The following is a 16,851-nucleotide window of genomic DNA, read 5'->3' as shown; positions in this document are numbered from 1 at the left end:
ATAAGAAATAGAACAGTAACGAGTTTGAACAAGAGATGGTGTGGTGTTGATCTCGCAAGCCCAAGATAACGCAATGCGTAGTACATAACAAATTCCCACGAACAAATTCAATCTACATTGATTCAACCAGATAAGCTAACTCAACATTATTATAGTATTTGTAGCTTGTGTAATTCGGATGCCACTTTGATTTAAAGTCTTAACAAGGAAATGTTTATTATAAAAAGTAAAGGAGCAACAACACACCGAAGGTTTTTTTTCTACCTATAAATTTTTGTTTAATTTATCAAAATTTGTTACTTAAAAATCAGTTATGTCAAAAGAAATACTTAAACAGTATTTAGACATATCCGAATGAGCGCCATCTATTGGATGTAGAATGAAATGTACCGACCGAGTAGTGAAGAATAAGTTAACTGGGGTTTTCCTCCCTGTTGCCGTCTGTTTAAAACAACTTCGTTTGATTTATTGCAGTTTGAAACAATAATGTGTGTTATTAAAGAGTAAATATCATATTTCCAAGCAACAATGAACGAAATAATCCCTGGTAGGGCTTGTTCGCGTTTAGTGAAATGCATAAACTTGTGATTGGATGGCGTCGTTGTTGATGCATCAGAAACCCGAAAAACAAATCCACAATTACATTAAAGCCTACCACTGATAAAACAAAATAGTTATGTGTTAACGAGTGTTGGTTTGAAGTGAAAAATTTTGTTTTGAGATCAAAACGCGGAGTATCCAGATATTTTTGTTCAAATTTAAAATTTTTGTAGTTTCTTTATTTACGTCAAATGTCATCGAGGATGGTGTTGACAGTTATGTCATTTGCAATTGTTTTTCTGCAAAAAAGAACGTTTTTTATTTATGATTATTGTGTAGATCGTTTGTGTAAACAAATATCTCACCGTTAAAATTGTTAGTTGTGGTGCATTATTATTCTCTTAATACACTGAAATTCAAGAGCGCGTCATAGGTTAAGTTTCCGTTTAATATGAACAGTAATCATAATACCAATGACACCTAATTTCGTGACATATATTATAAAATCCGTAGCTCCAGTATTAGTGTTGAAGATGGTGATTGGATAGTTCCCTCTTTCATTTTTTGGAAATGGATCCCGGAATACCTAACTTTCCAATTACATTAGCAGGTGTTGCAAGTCTTACAGATTGCAAGGCTGCTTTGCCTGCCGAATACAGTGTGCAAAAAGGTAATTCTGGATGCTTGAAATGGTCTGTAAGACATATTGTGCATGTTTTACATATAGTATTACTATGTTCCACTTTATATAGGTCAAATTAAACTTATAAATATGCATTAATAAAACAATCTTTATGAAGTTTAGGCTGGGTTGTCATATCTGTCTTGTTTACTGCCTACAATAGCAAAATCTTTGTATGTCCTTTGTATTCTGTGCTTTATTTATAAATTTTTCTCTAATTTGTATACATATATATTTTAGTTTTGCCAGAGTTACCATTACCCACGCCATCACCTCAAACATTAAGTAACAAATCATTGCTATTTCATCCCAGGGTAGCAGAAGAAGCACAAAACTTACTTGGTATAAAAGACGAGATTTTAGTTCCTCAGTTAGTTTTGTCCCTCGAAAAAACGTCTGCTGAACATATGTATGTTTTCATTTTGAGTTCTATAATTAGGTATATAACTGCCTTTTTATTTGCAGAGAAGTAAAAGATAATTATGCTGGTTCAGACACCAAATTTGATAAGGAAGGTATGCCTGATCTTCTAAAGGCATTGTTGGAAGCCAATCCACATGTATTTAGTGGAAACAAAGGTAGCAAAACTTTGGGTGATCCTTTCTATCACTTTGAATGAATTTTTTTAGCTCAAGTATACCAGCAGCAGCAAAAATTTTTAATACAGCAGAAGCAATACCAGCAACAACAACAATATTTGAGGCAGCAACAGCAACTTGCCCCACAGTCTCTACCACAACAACAAACCCAACAAATATCTTTATCACAACCCCAACCACGCAGTTCTCCCCACAACCAACAGAATATTGCTTTTCAACCTCAAAAGCAAGAGGTCCAGTCACATCAGCCGGAGCTTGCTACTAAGATGTTACAAGACACTGTAATTAAACCTAATCAGGAATCTGCAGTTAGAAATAAGCAGGACACTAGATCAACACATCCACACTTAGAATCAATAGCTAAACCTTTAGATACTTCTACTCAACCGCCATTGGCTAACAAATCTGGTGTAGCTAATGATGTTGTGTTATCTTCTGGGCAGCTGCAGGTTTCATTGCCTATAGGGCAGCATTTGGAACAGCAAGTGAATGTGATTGGTGCAGATGCGATGAGCAAATGTAACAGTATACTTGTGAATGATCACCCTGCCACAGTACATAGTACTACTAGTGAGCTTAGACAACTTCGAAGGACTCGAGGCAAGTGAATTGTTGATTATCTACTTATTTATTTATGGATATAACAATTTTCCTATGACTAACCATTGTATTTAATTAGTTAATTAACTAACCACAGCTTACTGCCCCGAATGAGACATGGGCAACTTGCGAAACAAAGGATTGTCAATATTAATTTAGCTTTTCCTATTGTATAATTGTTGAAAAAAGTCTTCTAAATCTTCTCAATCTGTCAGTAATTTCTCATATCCATAACGCGTTGTGGGCAAAAACTTCGGTCAGTGGGCAACTTCAACCATTGCGAATAACATATATTTATAAATTTATACTAGATGTCCTACAAGGAACAAAAAATATATATATTTCGAAATACAAAACCTAGATCAAAATGTTTTTAATAATTAGCGATTCTTTTTTTCTTCTTAATTTTTATGAAGCAAGCGAGCAACACTATCAATATCAATATAATTTTTTTTTTATATCTTTATTACAAAATATCTCGCAATTTAGAAAAAAATATATGTTCGGGTGTCGCGTTTGATTAGGGATGAGTTTTTTCTATTGTAAAATTGAGGTTTTGAAAAGGGCTTACATTTTTTTCTTTAAAAATGAAAAGGTTATGAGGTATTTTTGCCAGTACATATTTTTAATTTTTGTGTATATTTTTTTGCGCAGGTCAAGTCTTACCTAGCGCAGGGGTAAAAGATGCTACTAATGAGTCAGGGCAAAATGTAATTGGCACAACAGCATCTAAAGATTCCAATGGTAAGACTGTTTATGATAGCTTTTTGGGGAAGTCGGTTGAAGAATCTGGGACTGAAATAGTGAAAGTGGGGGATGGTGAAAAGATAGATTCTTCGTCTGGAATTAAACAACCAATTGTGAGATTAGGAAGAATATCTGTAGAAGATCAGCTTTTGATGCAGAAAAGTTTAAAAGAATTTGTAGAAACTAAGCCTAACCTTGCAAAACAGCTAGGAATTGAACTTGGAAAACAAACAAAGAATTATAAAGAGGATTCTGATTCTGACAGAGACCTTGGTACAAGAAAACGGAAAAGGAAGAATAAAAGTGATGATGAATTTGAACCGGAAGTAGATCCCACTGATACTTTTTCCGCTCTAGTTGGAAAACGTAGACGAGTTGGGAACAAAGAGGAAAATTCGGAACCGCAAATTGTTCTTTCCAAACCAAAATTGAGGCGAGTGGAAAAGAAATTTGTGCCAGTTCTTCAGAAGTTATCAACCGAAGAGTTGATGGAAAGCAACACATATGTCAGATTTAATAAATCTGTAGAGCATGTTTTAAGATCTGTGGAGGATATAGATTTTGCTGAAATTGGTCCTGATGATATGATCCAGGATGAGCATCTTTTAAGCCGATCAATTATACAGGAATTATGTACTGAATCTGCGAAATTGAAAGTGTTGGGTGCTATGGAGATGATACCGACGGATAAGTTGACCAGACTCTTAAACATTTTGGAACTGACAATTAGAGGAGGCGACAGAATATCTCCTATAACTGATGTAAGAATGTTAAATGTTTTTAAATGTAAAAAATTATTATGTTTAATGGTTAATTTTTTTAAAAGTTGATGGCAAACACACTTTAGTCTCCTTAAAGTTCTGATTTCACAATTTTATTCACCAAAAGCATTTTCTATTTTATTTAACAAAATTGAACTAGGCATTTAAGAACCAACTAAAAGTATTAATCGATTATTATTATATATTTGTACATATTAGGATTTAAATTTTTCGTTTCTGTCATTTAAAAATGTCCAATTTTCAGCTGTCACACAATTTAAACCCAGGTAGTTTTTCAAATATTTCAAAAATTTAAAATGTTATGTTCTGGGTGAATTAATTTAACGCGACTTTTAAATACACATTCATTACATTGTTTCTTTTTAAATCCAAGTGATGGTCACATAAATTACACAATATTTATTATTATATTACAATATTATAATTTTTAACTAATTAAGCAGCAGGTGTATTGCTTTTTAGGAAGACAATGAGAGTGTACGCCAGTTTTGGTTAGAAACCACCATGGAACGAGTAATGAACGCTGCAGATGCGAATTTAATTTGTTTATACATAATGACCTCACCAAATATGTCAAAAAGGGTTTACTTGGAGGAAGTAATTGACAGAATAGTGCTTTATATAAAATATCATCTTTCAAATACTATATTTCCATCCTATGACTCCACTTACAAACTCGAAAATAAAAAGAAAGACGGCAGGAGAAAGAAGACGACCGTTTCAGAGAAGGGTATATTAGTGTTATATACGAAAATTTCAGAATCCATCAATTTATTATCGGAACTGCTAAATATACAAGTTCTAACGGATACATCTGTACTACACGCTTCGTCAATGGGCATATCGCCTTTCTTCGTCGAAAATGTCAGCGAAATGCAATTAGCCTGCTTAAAACTTGTCACAACTGTAAGTTGAAATTATTTTATAGCTTTCTCCTAATTTGAATCGAAAATTTTTAGATATTTACGAAATATGAAAGTCACCGCAGGCTGCTTCTCGATGACATCTTAGCCTCAATCGCCCGTCTTCCTAGTACCAAGCGTAGTTTAAGGACATACAGATTAAATAGCGAGGAAAATATACAGATGCTGACTGCTTTAGTTTTGCAGCTAATTCAATGTGTGGTTGCTTTACCTGATAAAATAGCGACCACCAAAAATTCAAAAGACAAAACTCCAGACAAATCTACAAATGTAAGTTAATATTTTTAATTTTTTTTTTATTTTATCCCAATGTTATGAAGTTTACTGCAATGTCTAATACCATAATTTGATTATGATACTTCATACTTTTTTTTTTGCTTACTGTGTTAAATCATTAGGCAAAATATATTTAGAAAAATATCCACTTTACTTCCTTTTGTGATGTGATCTTTTTAAGCGAGTTATCAGGGTTTTCCAAAGTATGTTCTTAATTTTGAAAGTCTTTGTGTACCTTCCCGTAATTTTTTTTTTTTGAGTAAGGGTTATTAAGCATTCAATTTTCATATTCTATGGTAGGATTAACTTGAATTTTGAAGTAATGTTGTGCACTTGTGCAATGGGAACTCCTTTTGAAAATGACACTAAATGTAACATGTGTCCAAGATGTGAATCCACATGAGGCCGAAAATTAGAGAAATTTTGAAAAAACGTTTTATTTTGTTGAAATGTAAATTATTAAAATAATATCCAACTCTTGTCACATTTTTTGTGGTCCCTTCTACTTCACTATTTTGAAAAAAAAATGTATTGAAGATTGTAAAGTTAAAAAAAATAGTAAAGGAATTAAAAGAGGCAAATTATTTTAAGTCGTTTTAAAAAAGTTAAATTGAGATTTGGCCATTATTTGACTGGCAATGTTAGTGTGCGAATTTGTTTAGTGAAATAAAACTATTTTCCACAATTTCTTTTCTCTTTCGGTTCTCTTATTTGAGTTTCATAACATAAGGTATCCAAATATTAACTTCATGCCCTATAAATGATTATGTTTTTATAGGAAGTGATTTTAATTTATTTCTTCTTGTTTTCATTAGCAGGTGGATAAAGACGTCCTTATTTGTAATAAGTTCGAAAAGGCAACCTCGACTGCAGGAACATTTTTGAAAGTGTTTCTTAGCAAATGCGGTAATAAGTCCGAAGAGATCGATTATAGGCCATTATTTGAGAATTTCGTACAAGATTTATTAACGACTGTGAATAAACCCGAATGGCCGGCGACCGAATTGCTACTTTCCCTCTTGGGTAAAATGTTGGTTCAAAATTTCTCAAACAAAAGCACTGATATGTCTCTCAGGCTCGCAAGTTTGGATTACCTGGGCGTGGTTGCGGCGAGATTGCGTAGGGATAGTGTGCTATCCAGGTGCAAGCTTAATACAATTGATCAAATGATCAAAGATATTAGACAGGAAGAGATGAAAGATAGGGAGGAAACTTCTTCCAAGAAAAAGCATTCTTCGATCAAAAGTGATGATGATCGTACTCAATTTTTGCAAAAAATACTGTTGGATTTCTTGGCTGTAAATTCGCAAAATGATGAATCTTATAAATACGCAAGGCATTTTTATATCGCGCAGTGGTATAAAGATCTCGTGAATGAAAAAACCCAATTAATATCTGGAGGTAAGAAGAAAAATCTCTCGGGCAAGAAAGATGATAAAAGTGGCGACGAGGATGATTCAGAGCCCGAGAGAAAAAATTCCGAACAAGAAAATGCCGATAAATTTCGCGTAATCGAGGAAAAGAAGAAAATTTTGTTGGCGAAAGTTATCGCTTTTCAAGAATCCATGTCGTCTGGAAACCGCGTTCAGGTCTTTCAAACTTACATTGATTACAACAGTGCTGAACTTATAGCTCAATTTTTGGCATCAAAAAGACATTTCTCACAAAGCTTTGACCAATATTTGAAGGCGATACTTATTGTTTTAAAAGAAACGTCTATCGCTATAAGGACTAAGGCCATGAAATGTTTAACAATGATAGTAGAAGCGGATCCTTCCGTATTGGGACGGCACGATATGCAAATGGGCGTTAACCAATCTATATTAGATCAATCGACATCGGTCAGGGAAGCGGCGGTTGATCTTATTGGAAAATTTGTTTTGAGACGCCCCGAACTCATCGACAAGTATTACGAAATACTCTCTCCTCGAATATTAGACACAGGTGTTAGTGTTAGGAAGAGGGTGATTAAAATCCTCAAAGATATTTGCGTGGAGTGTCCCGAATTTCCAAAGATTCCCGAAATATGTGTGAAAATGATACGACGGATAAATGACGAAGAGGGGATCAGAAAACTAGTCATGGAAGTGTTCCAAAACATGTGGTTTACACCTATTAAAGGCGACGACTCATTGTTGAGGAAAGTTATGCATATCACGGACGTCGTTGCCTCATCCAAAGAAATCGGTTTGGAATGGTTCGAGCAGTTGCTTCTAAGTGTAAGTTTTTTTTTTTATTTTTTTTTTTACACAGTGTTTGTCATAAACCATTTTGACAATGACGAAAAAGTCTTCTTCGTCGTGCAAGCGTTGTCTGACATTATCATTGTTTACAGCTTTACAAACCAAAAGAAGATAAGGACGATTCAACTAAAATAAACACCGAGCCGCCAAAGGCTTTGTTGTCAGCTTGTAGGCAAATTGTTGATTGTCTTATTGAAAATATTTTAAGGCTGGAAGAGAACAGCGCACGTTCTGGCGCATCCGAAAGATTAGTGGCGTGTGTGACTACTTTGCAATCGTTTGCTAAAATCAGACCACAGCTGTTAATTAAACACGCCAGCACGTTACAGCCTTATCTTGCTCTAAAATGTCATTCTGAAGGCGACGCAAAAATCATTAGCTGCGTTGCCAGAATGCTTGAACTGGTCGTCCCACTTATGGAACACCCCAGTGATACATTTCTGGCACAGTTAGAGGAAGATGCAATGAAATTAATTTTGCAATACAATCGACCCATAGTGAGCAGTTGCTTGTCTTGTCTGGGATCGATTATAAACAAGGTCACGCACAATTTTAAGCTTATTCGCGATTGCTTTAAAAGGTTTAATATGACATTGTTGGAATTTAAGAAGCGACTCGAAACCTATGATATGGATTTCCAAAACAATTTTCGAAATAGGCAGTTATTGCGTAGATCTCTGTTTGTTGTCGGACTTTTGCTTCGTCATTTTGATTTTAAGAACCCTAACGTATTAGGGGATCTAGCGGTAGGTTTAAAAGTCTTGGGAAAAAACGGACCATGTCGTATAATATGTGATATTTCAGCCTGACACGAAAGATCAAGTGTACTTGAACATGATGTACTTCTTACAACAAAATAACATCGACATACAAAGCAATACTTTGATCGCGTTGGGGAGCATATGCATTCGACATTATGAATTTATGCTGGAACCTGAACTGAAAGTATTTTATCATAGGCAGCTAACAATGGATGACGCTCCGTTGAAGATGAAAATTGAGGTGCTAGTTAACATTGAAAATTATCTTATTGAGGAGGAAAATCGGATGATTCAACAAGATCTCGAATGTAAGTGATTTTTTTTTTCGTTTAATCTCTTTACAAACACCAACAATAGGTAACACTTGCACATTAAAACTTACATGATTCCTAAGGGAAAAGGATAGAAAACATTGTATTTTGGTAAAAAACATTATGTTTTTATACAAACTTCTACTTTAGATTTCTCAAAAGCGTTTTCGGGATTAGTGTATATGACGTCGAGTTGCTGCTTGCTTTTATCCAATTGCGTCAGAAGCATGATCAGAGAAAACAATTATCCCTCGAAAAGCCATGCTGAAATGGACTTAGTTTGCCAGAGTGATAATTTCCTTTTTTAGTTGATTTATTGGCAACATCTCAATTTTTCGGTTCATTTTTTTACATATCAATTTAAGAAGAAAATGTATGTACATGCGATTGTAGTGTTACCTGTCTTTTAACAGGGTCGAAAAGATCAAAGCAAGAAAACTTGAAGGAAATGAATGATGTTTCTTCGGGCATGGCGAGCACTGTGATACAGCTTTATCTTAAAGAGATCATGCAGTCCTATCTACATAACAGTTTATTAGTTAGGCAACCCGCCTTGAGGGTTATCCAACTGGTATACAATCAGGGTTTAGTACATCCAGTGCAGATTGTCCCGTATCTGATCTGCATGAGTACAGATCCGGAAAAATCCGTGTCGCATAGTGCCGACAAGACCCTGCAAGATATCGAAAAGAAGTATCCTGGATTTATCCACACGCAAGCGTCCTTCGGCATCAGATTGTCCTATCAACTACAAAAAATTTTACAAAACGACGCCATCGTTCGGGGCTCCAAGGTCAAAGAGCAAGGAGAATATCCGACCGCTTTGAACGGCTACTTGTATTCTCTGCTTAGGAATTCCAGACAACAAAGACGTGCCTTAATTCTTAAATTTATGAAGCATTTCGACGAACAAGCCGTAAGTTTTCGGTGGTTTTTCGGTCTTTCCGTAACTTCGGCATTTTTTTTTTAGCGAACGAGTTTGTCCTATATGTTGTATCTTGCGGACGACTTGGCGTATTTCCCTTATCAAGTTCAAGACGAACCCTTGTTCATTGTGCAACACATTGACTTGATGATCTCAAATTCGGGAACAAATCTTTTACAGTCCTTTCGAGAGGTAAACTTATGTTCGGCAAAAAAAAAAAACAAAAACATGACGCGATTGTATTTTGCAGGGTTTGTTAACGGATGGGCAAAATAAAATACCCGAAACGGAAAACGGGGAAATGAATAACGTTGTGTCGGCGTTGGACGAAGATGATGATGAGGACGCCTTAGCGGCAAGAGTACCCGAAGACGCCAGCCATTTGCAGGCTTGTCTGACCGCAGCTCAGGGTTGTTTATTGCTTCTCGTGTTGAAGCAACACATTAAAGACATATATGGTTTGAGTGATGGGTAAAATCATCTTTAATTTATTTGTAACGGACAAGAACTTGACAAAACTTTGCAGATCTTTTGGGAGTCTATGTTCCTTAATGCGAGAGACTAATAAAATGTAAATTTTATTTATCGGTTTGTCAGCAACAAATTCAGATGTGGGCAATCTGTGACATATTGCGGGCCAAATTTTAATGTGCAAATACGTTCGACGGCCGCATTTCAATGTAACCTTCATAATTTTATAATAATATAAAATGAAAAAAATACGTACAACATTACAATTACATCGTGAAATTTTGAATTATTTCAAACTACGAAAGTTAAATAGCGGCACCGAAATCAATGAGACACAATAGATTATCGTCAGTCAACCTTGTACCATGTTTCGATTTTTGATTTCATCATTGAAAAGAATTGCATAAGCTGCGGAAAATGGTCTTCGCACAACTCCACGTCTTCAAATTTAGATTTTAGGTGTTAGATGTTGGAGTAGCAAATAAATAGGTACCCACTTCCGTGTTTTTAAAATCACTAAATTTCTTCAAAATTCGTTCCGACAGGAAATTTTTCCATTTTATTTCATTTATTACCATGTTACAAACATAAAAAATGTATACAATCAGTGATGGCGATAAAATATGACATGGAATAACAATTTTACAGCATAATGTTGAGAACATACAATATATATAAAACATAAAATATATAAATGTCGGCATCTGGGCATACATTAAAGCTGAACGAAGATTATCACAGAAACGTGTTTTGTAGGAGTAAACTATTTTTTGTAAACCAGACCTTAGCACTTGTTAATTGGGAGTTAGCTTCGGCAAATACTTCAGTGAGAGTTTTTTTATTTATTAAGAAAGCCGTGTCGTCCGCAAACAACTTGAGTTCTTCAGCTTATTGGACGTACGCAATATTTTCATACGCATACGAGAGGTGACATTTTGTTTCGAAACGTTTTCATATGGCTGTACAAATAATTTACGAACTATCCTTTCTTTTGAAGATTCAAATTTAAATCATTCAAATAGCCTGTAAGGTCGACCAGAAATGGGTCACTCAATTCAGATAGTTCATATTTTCTTTAGTATTACTAAATCTTTTGCCCTTTGCTTAGCCATTTGACTTCACAATAATATATATATTTTTTTAATTGGGTTTTTCAAAATGCCTTGAGGGGTCAAATCTTACAACAGGCCCGGGGGTTGCCCACACTTGTTGTAAACACTAAGGCACTACCTGTCAATCGACCTGCCACTCTCGGATCCCTTGACAATCATCCTATTCATGACCCTCTCGCATTGCATAGAATTTTTTTTTGTTGTTACAGTAAAATTCAGCTATATTCGCCTTCGGCGGCAGCAAAGGTTTACGAAAAGGCCATAAGTCGTCGCTCCAATGCTCTCTTTAATCCTAAAGCTACTATTCAGAAGATCAAAGAAGGCACACCATCAGAGTATCTCGACGAAAACGGCAGACGGGATCTGATTCGACAGTATTTAGATGTATGTTGCTTATAGAATTTCATCAAATCAAATCTAACAATTCTATATTCTGTATACGCGTAGTTTAAGCACCTTATGCTGCAATTGGATCCTGACGACGTCGAAGACGACGAAAATAAGGTCATGGCGTTGGGAGGAAACGTCAATCCGCAACTGAATTCTGGAACACCGGGTGCCATTTTGACGGAAGCCGATCAACTGGTGCTTCAGAACTACAAGGTAAGTGCACAATGGCGGTGGTTATTTGTTAAAAATACAGGAAGACAAAGAAATTTTCCTCTTTGCGAACTAAATTTTAAAAAAAACGTTGCTAGCTTTTAGTTTGATGTTTTCTTTATAAACTGTGGAATACATGTGAATTGAACAAAAGTTAATTAGAATTATTGCATGGTATCTGGATCTACAATGAAATTTTGAAAAAGACAGCGTACTAGTTTTTTCTTTAAATAATTCAATTCTATAATGTTTGGCAGAAACTGACATTTTTTGCTTAGTAATAGATGTATATATTCCTGTAAATGGTTTATTGCTCTTTTTCTCTAAGGTTGTGGGTTTATGTCTTTTGCTTGCACCTTGTTTTTAAAGATGTTGTTTGTTGTGCTGTGTACCCAGTTTCGTAATGCAATGTTTAAAACATTACTTTCAAGAAACCCTCGTGACGGCAATGGACATATGCAATACATTCTATCGGTTATTTTTCTTTTCAAGCGTCTGCTGCAGAAAAAATGTAAGGCCGCGCGTCCACTTTGGGAAAAGAAATTTTATGAAAAAACCGCTGAACGGAGTGAAGTAGAGAAAAGTCTTGAAAACGAACACGACGCGTAAATCGTAAATTGTTTTCGAAAATATCTTTGGGGACGTTTTGGGCTCCACGTTTCTTTAGAAGAGATCAGGGATTTAGTTTTGTTGTATTCAGTTTCAATTTTGTAAATGTTAATTTTGAAATTTATTTGTGTTACTAATGTCCTTGTTGTTGTATATTGGAATTAATAATCGACTTTTATTTTAACTTGGTTTATGGTTGACATTTTCGTGCCGTGCTTTCGTTTAGGTTTGGTTGTTTAATACAGTTGCTTGTGTGTGGGTTGATTTTAATGTTAGCATTCTTGTCGGAGAAGTAATTCATAACAGTTTGAACCATTAAATAATGTGCCCAAGATACATTATAATAACAATAATAATAATCGACTTTGTTCCTAATAAACAAACTATAAATGTAGAAGAACGTTTATATACAGGGCGAAATGTAATCTAAGGCTATTCTATATCTATATATTATACTTTATATAACTTTAAACCTATATATTTTTGATAAAACTGCGAAATTTGAGTTGTTTCTTTTTTTTTTTTTGAATTGAAAACAACTAAGAATATAGTTTTTCAGTTTCGCTTTCAACACGCTGTTTCTTTGCCACATTTATTGAACTAATATTATAATCCATAGTATCACCTATTCTTAATTTCTTTGTATACAGATTGTCACAAATTCGCTTCTCCCTGTTGGGATCTGGGCAACTGTAACAGATACGAAATCGATTGCATACCGAGATCTCAATGATGAGAAGCGAATTTGTAACCCCCTGTATAACGGGGTTTATCGCAAAAGCAAAAAGTCCAGGTGCCACGGGCGGGGGTGGTGGTCAAAATGTAAGTAATTTTTGCTAATACTATTTTAAAATAGAATTGATTTGAGTCGTTCGGGATGTGTGAAAACAAACGTTTGGTATTTTAGGATCATTCTCCACCGAAAGTGCCGAAACTGGTGATATCGCATAGACGATTTGAAAGTGATACGAAACGCACGCCGCGTAGCCAACGATCGTCTGAGAAAACAAAAAAAGTAAGACACAAAAAGAAGCGAAGAAAAATTATGAGTGACAGTGAAAGTGAAAACGATTACAGTGATCCCGACTTTATGGTTTAAAAGATAATGTACAGTTTATTTGTAATAATTTAATAGGAAGTGAAAAAATTTTTATAAATAAATGAAAAAATCTTTAAACGAAAGAAAAAGACCGAATCATAATATAATCCCCACTCAGATAGACGTTTATGCTTCCGCGGGGTTGCACTTATAGTAATACAGCCGACGTGATGTATTAATTTAAGATATAATACGGTGGGTTTTTAGTTGATTTGTTTTTTTTTTTTTTTTGCTTGCAGAGATAGTTTCTCACATCCGTTATAAATATGATAGAGTATATTATATGTGAACCTCTCTGTGACCATTTTGTATAGTTTTTTATGCATTTTTTTATACGTATGTAACGAGATAACACCGTACGAAGATGTTTTAAAGAAACCCGACCTCTATATGCCGCTGGGAGTTGAAAAAAAGTTAAGCAAAATTTCGTGGTAATATATTTTGTATACATGTTTTGTTTAAAATACTCGACAAATTGGAAAACAGTATCGTTTGGCATCTGTGTAGGCGCTGCGGAAACTTATACCACAAAAAAGAGTGATGTAAATAGAGGAGCCTTCCCAGCTTTAAGATTTGGAGCACACAGTGTTGCTACATCTACACTAACATGTCAATATTTTGCCCTTTTTGAAATAAAAATTAATTTCCCCAGTATTGAAGCAGTTTGGAGCTTGATTAAAGAAAAAAGTTTTGCAGGCGGCTAGAGAGAACATTTAGATAAATACACGGTGTTTCAAAAATAAGATGTTGGAATCGAAATTCCAGAATAATTGTTTACTAACATACCCTGTCTCGAGTGTCCGCTATTCTGCCTTAGTCTTTTTGAAATAAAAAATATTTTTATTATTTCAAATAATTTATAACGAACGAAACTTAAATGTGAATTTAAAATTAATAATAAGGTATTGATGGTTTTCAATACTTCATTTATTGTTATTTAATCAATTTTATTTGTGCAAGTATGTAGAAGCGGCAACGCTTGGTGCTGGCTTCATAATTTATAAACCACGCTGTATACACTGTCGTGATTTTCCGCAATTTCTGATATGTACTCCAGCTTTTACTTTGCGTCACAGTCTACTTTTAGATGTTTTATTTAAAATGCCTTTTATGGCTTCAAAAAATTAAAAATCAAATAATTTTACTTTAAACTTCTCACTTTTGTGATTTAGACTGGATATGTAACTAATAGCGTCTACATGTTTTCAAATGTCGACTCGTTAAGACTCCGAACGTAAGCTTAAACATTTTTTTTTGAAAAATCCACAGGCAACTCTTAAAATACATCCAAATCTTCATTTCTGGGAAAAAAAATTGGTTCTGGTGTCCTAATGAGAGCTGCGATGAATTCAAATTTTAACGCCTAAATTTATAATTACAACTTTTTTTAACATCTAATATAGAGTGATAAAAAATTGTCCTAAACAAACTTTAAAGATTTGTGTGTATTTTGTCAGCATAAAATGAGCCAACTGAATGAAATAATCCTTACCTTAACGACTTTGTTGCGTTTAGTAAGTAACCTGTTTCAAATTTGGACCAAAAATCAAATAAATCAAAATAAACGTTGGGTGGAGCCTTGTTGGAAATTCAGTTCAATAGCGGTTTAGGCAAAATTTTAACCAATTGATCTTCGCATAGCTTCAGTATTTCGATTTATATTTTGAACTAGTTCCTGTGACATTTTGTATTTTTCTTTTAGCCATGTACAAGCACAGTCGGCAACAGGAGTGTAAGAGTAAAAGTAATTAAGTGTGGTTGTCTAAATTTTTTTTTTTTTTAATTTATTATTTTCACGAAATCTTTAATTTTTTGGGTTCTATTGAAATGACTCAGTTACAAATGAGATTAAACTACAAAAAAATTTCATGTATTAGAAAATTGCTTTTAGCTAATTTTTTAGCAATTCTGCACGTCGTTACTTGTGCCATGGAACGTTTATAAAAATGATGCACGTATATGCAATGCATATTTACTACCTATTTTTTCAAATTTTGTAAGTTTTAATTTTAACTAAAGTTTTAAATTTTCATAATTTTTTTAGTCAAAAATGAGACATTTTAAATAATTTAATGTTTCATCTTTTAGAATTAAATGTGAAATATTTGACTAGAAAATTCTGGGCGAGGACAAAAATCAGTAAAAACGAGAGAATATCTAAAAGGTCTTTTGTCTCATTTTTTAAATTGATCTCGTTAGTTCTCAATTCGTTGTAAACAATGTAGTTTGTCGTTTTTTATTTTACGCACACTGAAATTTTTATATAGCTTATACAGTGTATTGATTACAAAACAAATTTTCCGTTCAATCTAAACATTGATATATTTTAGTTTAGATGATCTTGATTTAAATCGATTTTCCACAAGGAATAAATGAATTAGTCTAGTCAGTATGTGGAAAATAAGTAATTTTATTTTATTTTGTCGGAATAAGGTTTTAAAATTTTATTTATATATATTTTAAAAATTGGTTTATGGTAACAGTAATGTGCTATAGACCTATACTTGCAATTGGATGGTGGATAAATTTCTTTTATTTAAAAGTTACCTAATAATAATTGTACCCCAGTTTCAAAGGTTTTTAAATTTTTCAAATAGAAATCAGTATTAATTAAGTTTATTGCTTAATATACATCACTATCACACTCGTTACGCGTCGCAATGTAACGGTGCTTAGGTAAAAAGTACGTCTTAAATTTGTTGCAGGTTATTTCTTAAGTAGATTATTTATATTTATAACCTTAGCTCTAAATTGTTACAGTGAACGTGTACTTTCTGTTAGCCGCTGTTTGCTTTGACCACTAAAATATTTTGTTCTAGCGTGTATATTAAGGTCAAACAAACATGTGTTATTCAGGGTTTTCCATTTTTGTCAAACTCCCGATTTGTATTTAAATAAATTTATATTTCTACACGAATTTTTAATTGCCTAACGTCCAGTCACACAGTCGTAATGGATACAAATTAGCCAAATTACTTTTTTTTTCAGCCACCTGGTGTGTTCGAAAACTTAATATGTAAAGATAATAATTTTGAACATACATGCAACATATTACGTTAAAAAGTGTATTATGTCCCACCTACAATAGGTCTGTAGAAATGTCTTAATATTTTTTTCTTTTGTTAATTTGTCATTTGATGCAAAGGCGAGGTATTATTTTGGGATACCACCAATCAACGTGTTTTTTTATATGCTTAATATATTTTTAATTAACCCATATTATCCCAAGCATAAAAAAAATACTTTTTTTGCTCTGAAATTATTTATTTTGTTGCACTTAAGAATACATCACATGTGTCAAAAAAAAAAACTCGAAACATACAAAAAAATACTGGTCCCTAAACGAACCACTGAGAAAAAACATTAAATAATATTTTGGGGCACATAAGATGTAACATGGAATTTATACATAAATATACAAAATAAAGTTCAAATTCGACAGAAAACAACTAAAAGTAGATTTTTTTCCAAATAGAACCTGATTTGGTACAAAAAAAACGCATAATATTTTATGGTGCGTGAGCGCACCACTGGAAACACCCGGTTTTATTTTTGATGATATTTTACAAAG

At 33.7% G+C, this 16,851-nt stretch overlaps 1 protein-coding gene across 3 annotated transcripts; it reads left to right on the top strand.

The window, feature by feature from the left end:
- The first annotated feature begins 411 nt into the window (after positions 1-411).
- On the top strand, positions 412-16,178 carry LOC132695641 (nipped-B protein). 3 transcript variants are annotated; one of them, XM_060660020.1, is made up of 17 exons: positions 412-547; positions 1,054-1,210; positions 1,463-1,631; positions 1,688-1,800; positions 1,852-2,421; positions 3,076-3,929; positions 4,413-4,856; positions 4,910-5,143; positions 5,965-7,368; positions 7,485-8,138; positions 8,197-8,461; positions 8,878-9,380; positions 9,435-9,581; positions 9,640-9,860; positions 11,182-11,356; positions 11,420-11,575; positions 13,089-16,178. In XM_060660020.1, the coding sequence occupies exons 2-17, from the start codon at positions 1,111-1,113 to the stop codon at positions 13,278-13,280; spliced, it is 6,201 nt and encodes a 2,066-aa protein (XP_060516003.1). In that variant the 5' UTR covers positions 412-547; positions 1,054-1,110; the 3' UTR covers positions 13,281-16,178. The 3 variants fall into 3 exon arrangements, with proteins under 3 accessions (XP_060516003.1, XP_060516002.1, XP_060516001.1); XM_060660019.1 differs by having other exon boundaries at positions 412-998; XM_060660018.1 differs by having other exon boundaries at positions 412-1,210.
- Positions 16,179-16,851: the final 673 nt, after the last annotated feature.

Source organism: Cylas formicarius, unplaced genomic scaffold (assembly GCF_029955315.1).
Source record: "Cylas formicarius isolate icCylForm1 unplaced genomic scaffold, icCylForm1.1 PGA_scaffold_12__32_contigs__length_19106922, whole genome shotgun sequence".
In the NCBI taxonomy this organism is placed as follows: domain Eukaryota; kingdom Metazoa; phylum Arthropoda; class Insecta; order Coleoptera; family Brentidae; genus Cylas; species Cylas formicarius.
This window is presented reverse-complemented; position numbering and strand designations above follow the sequence as displayed.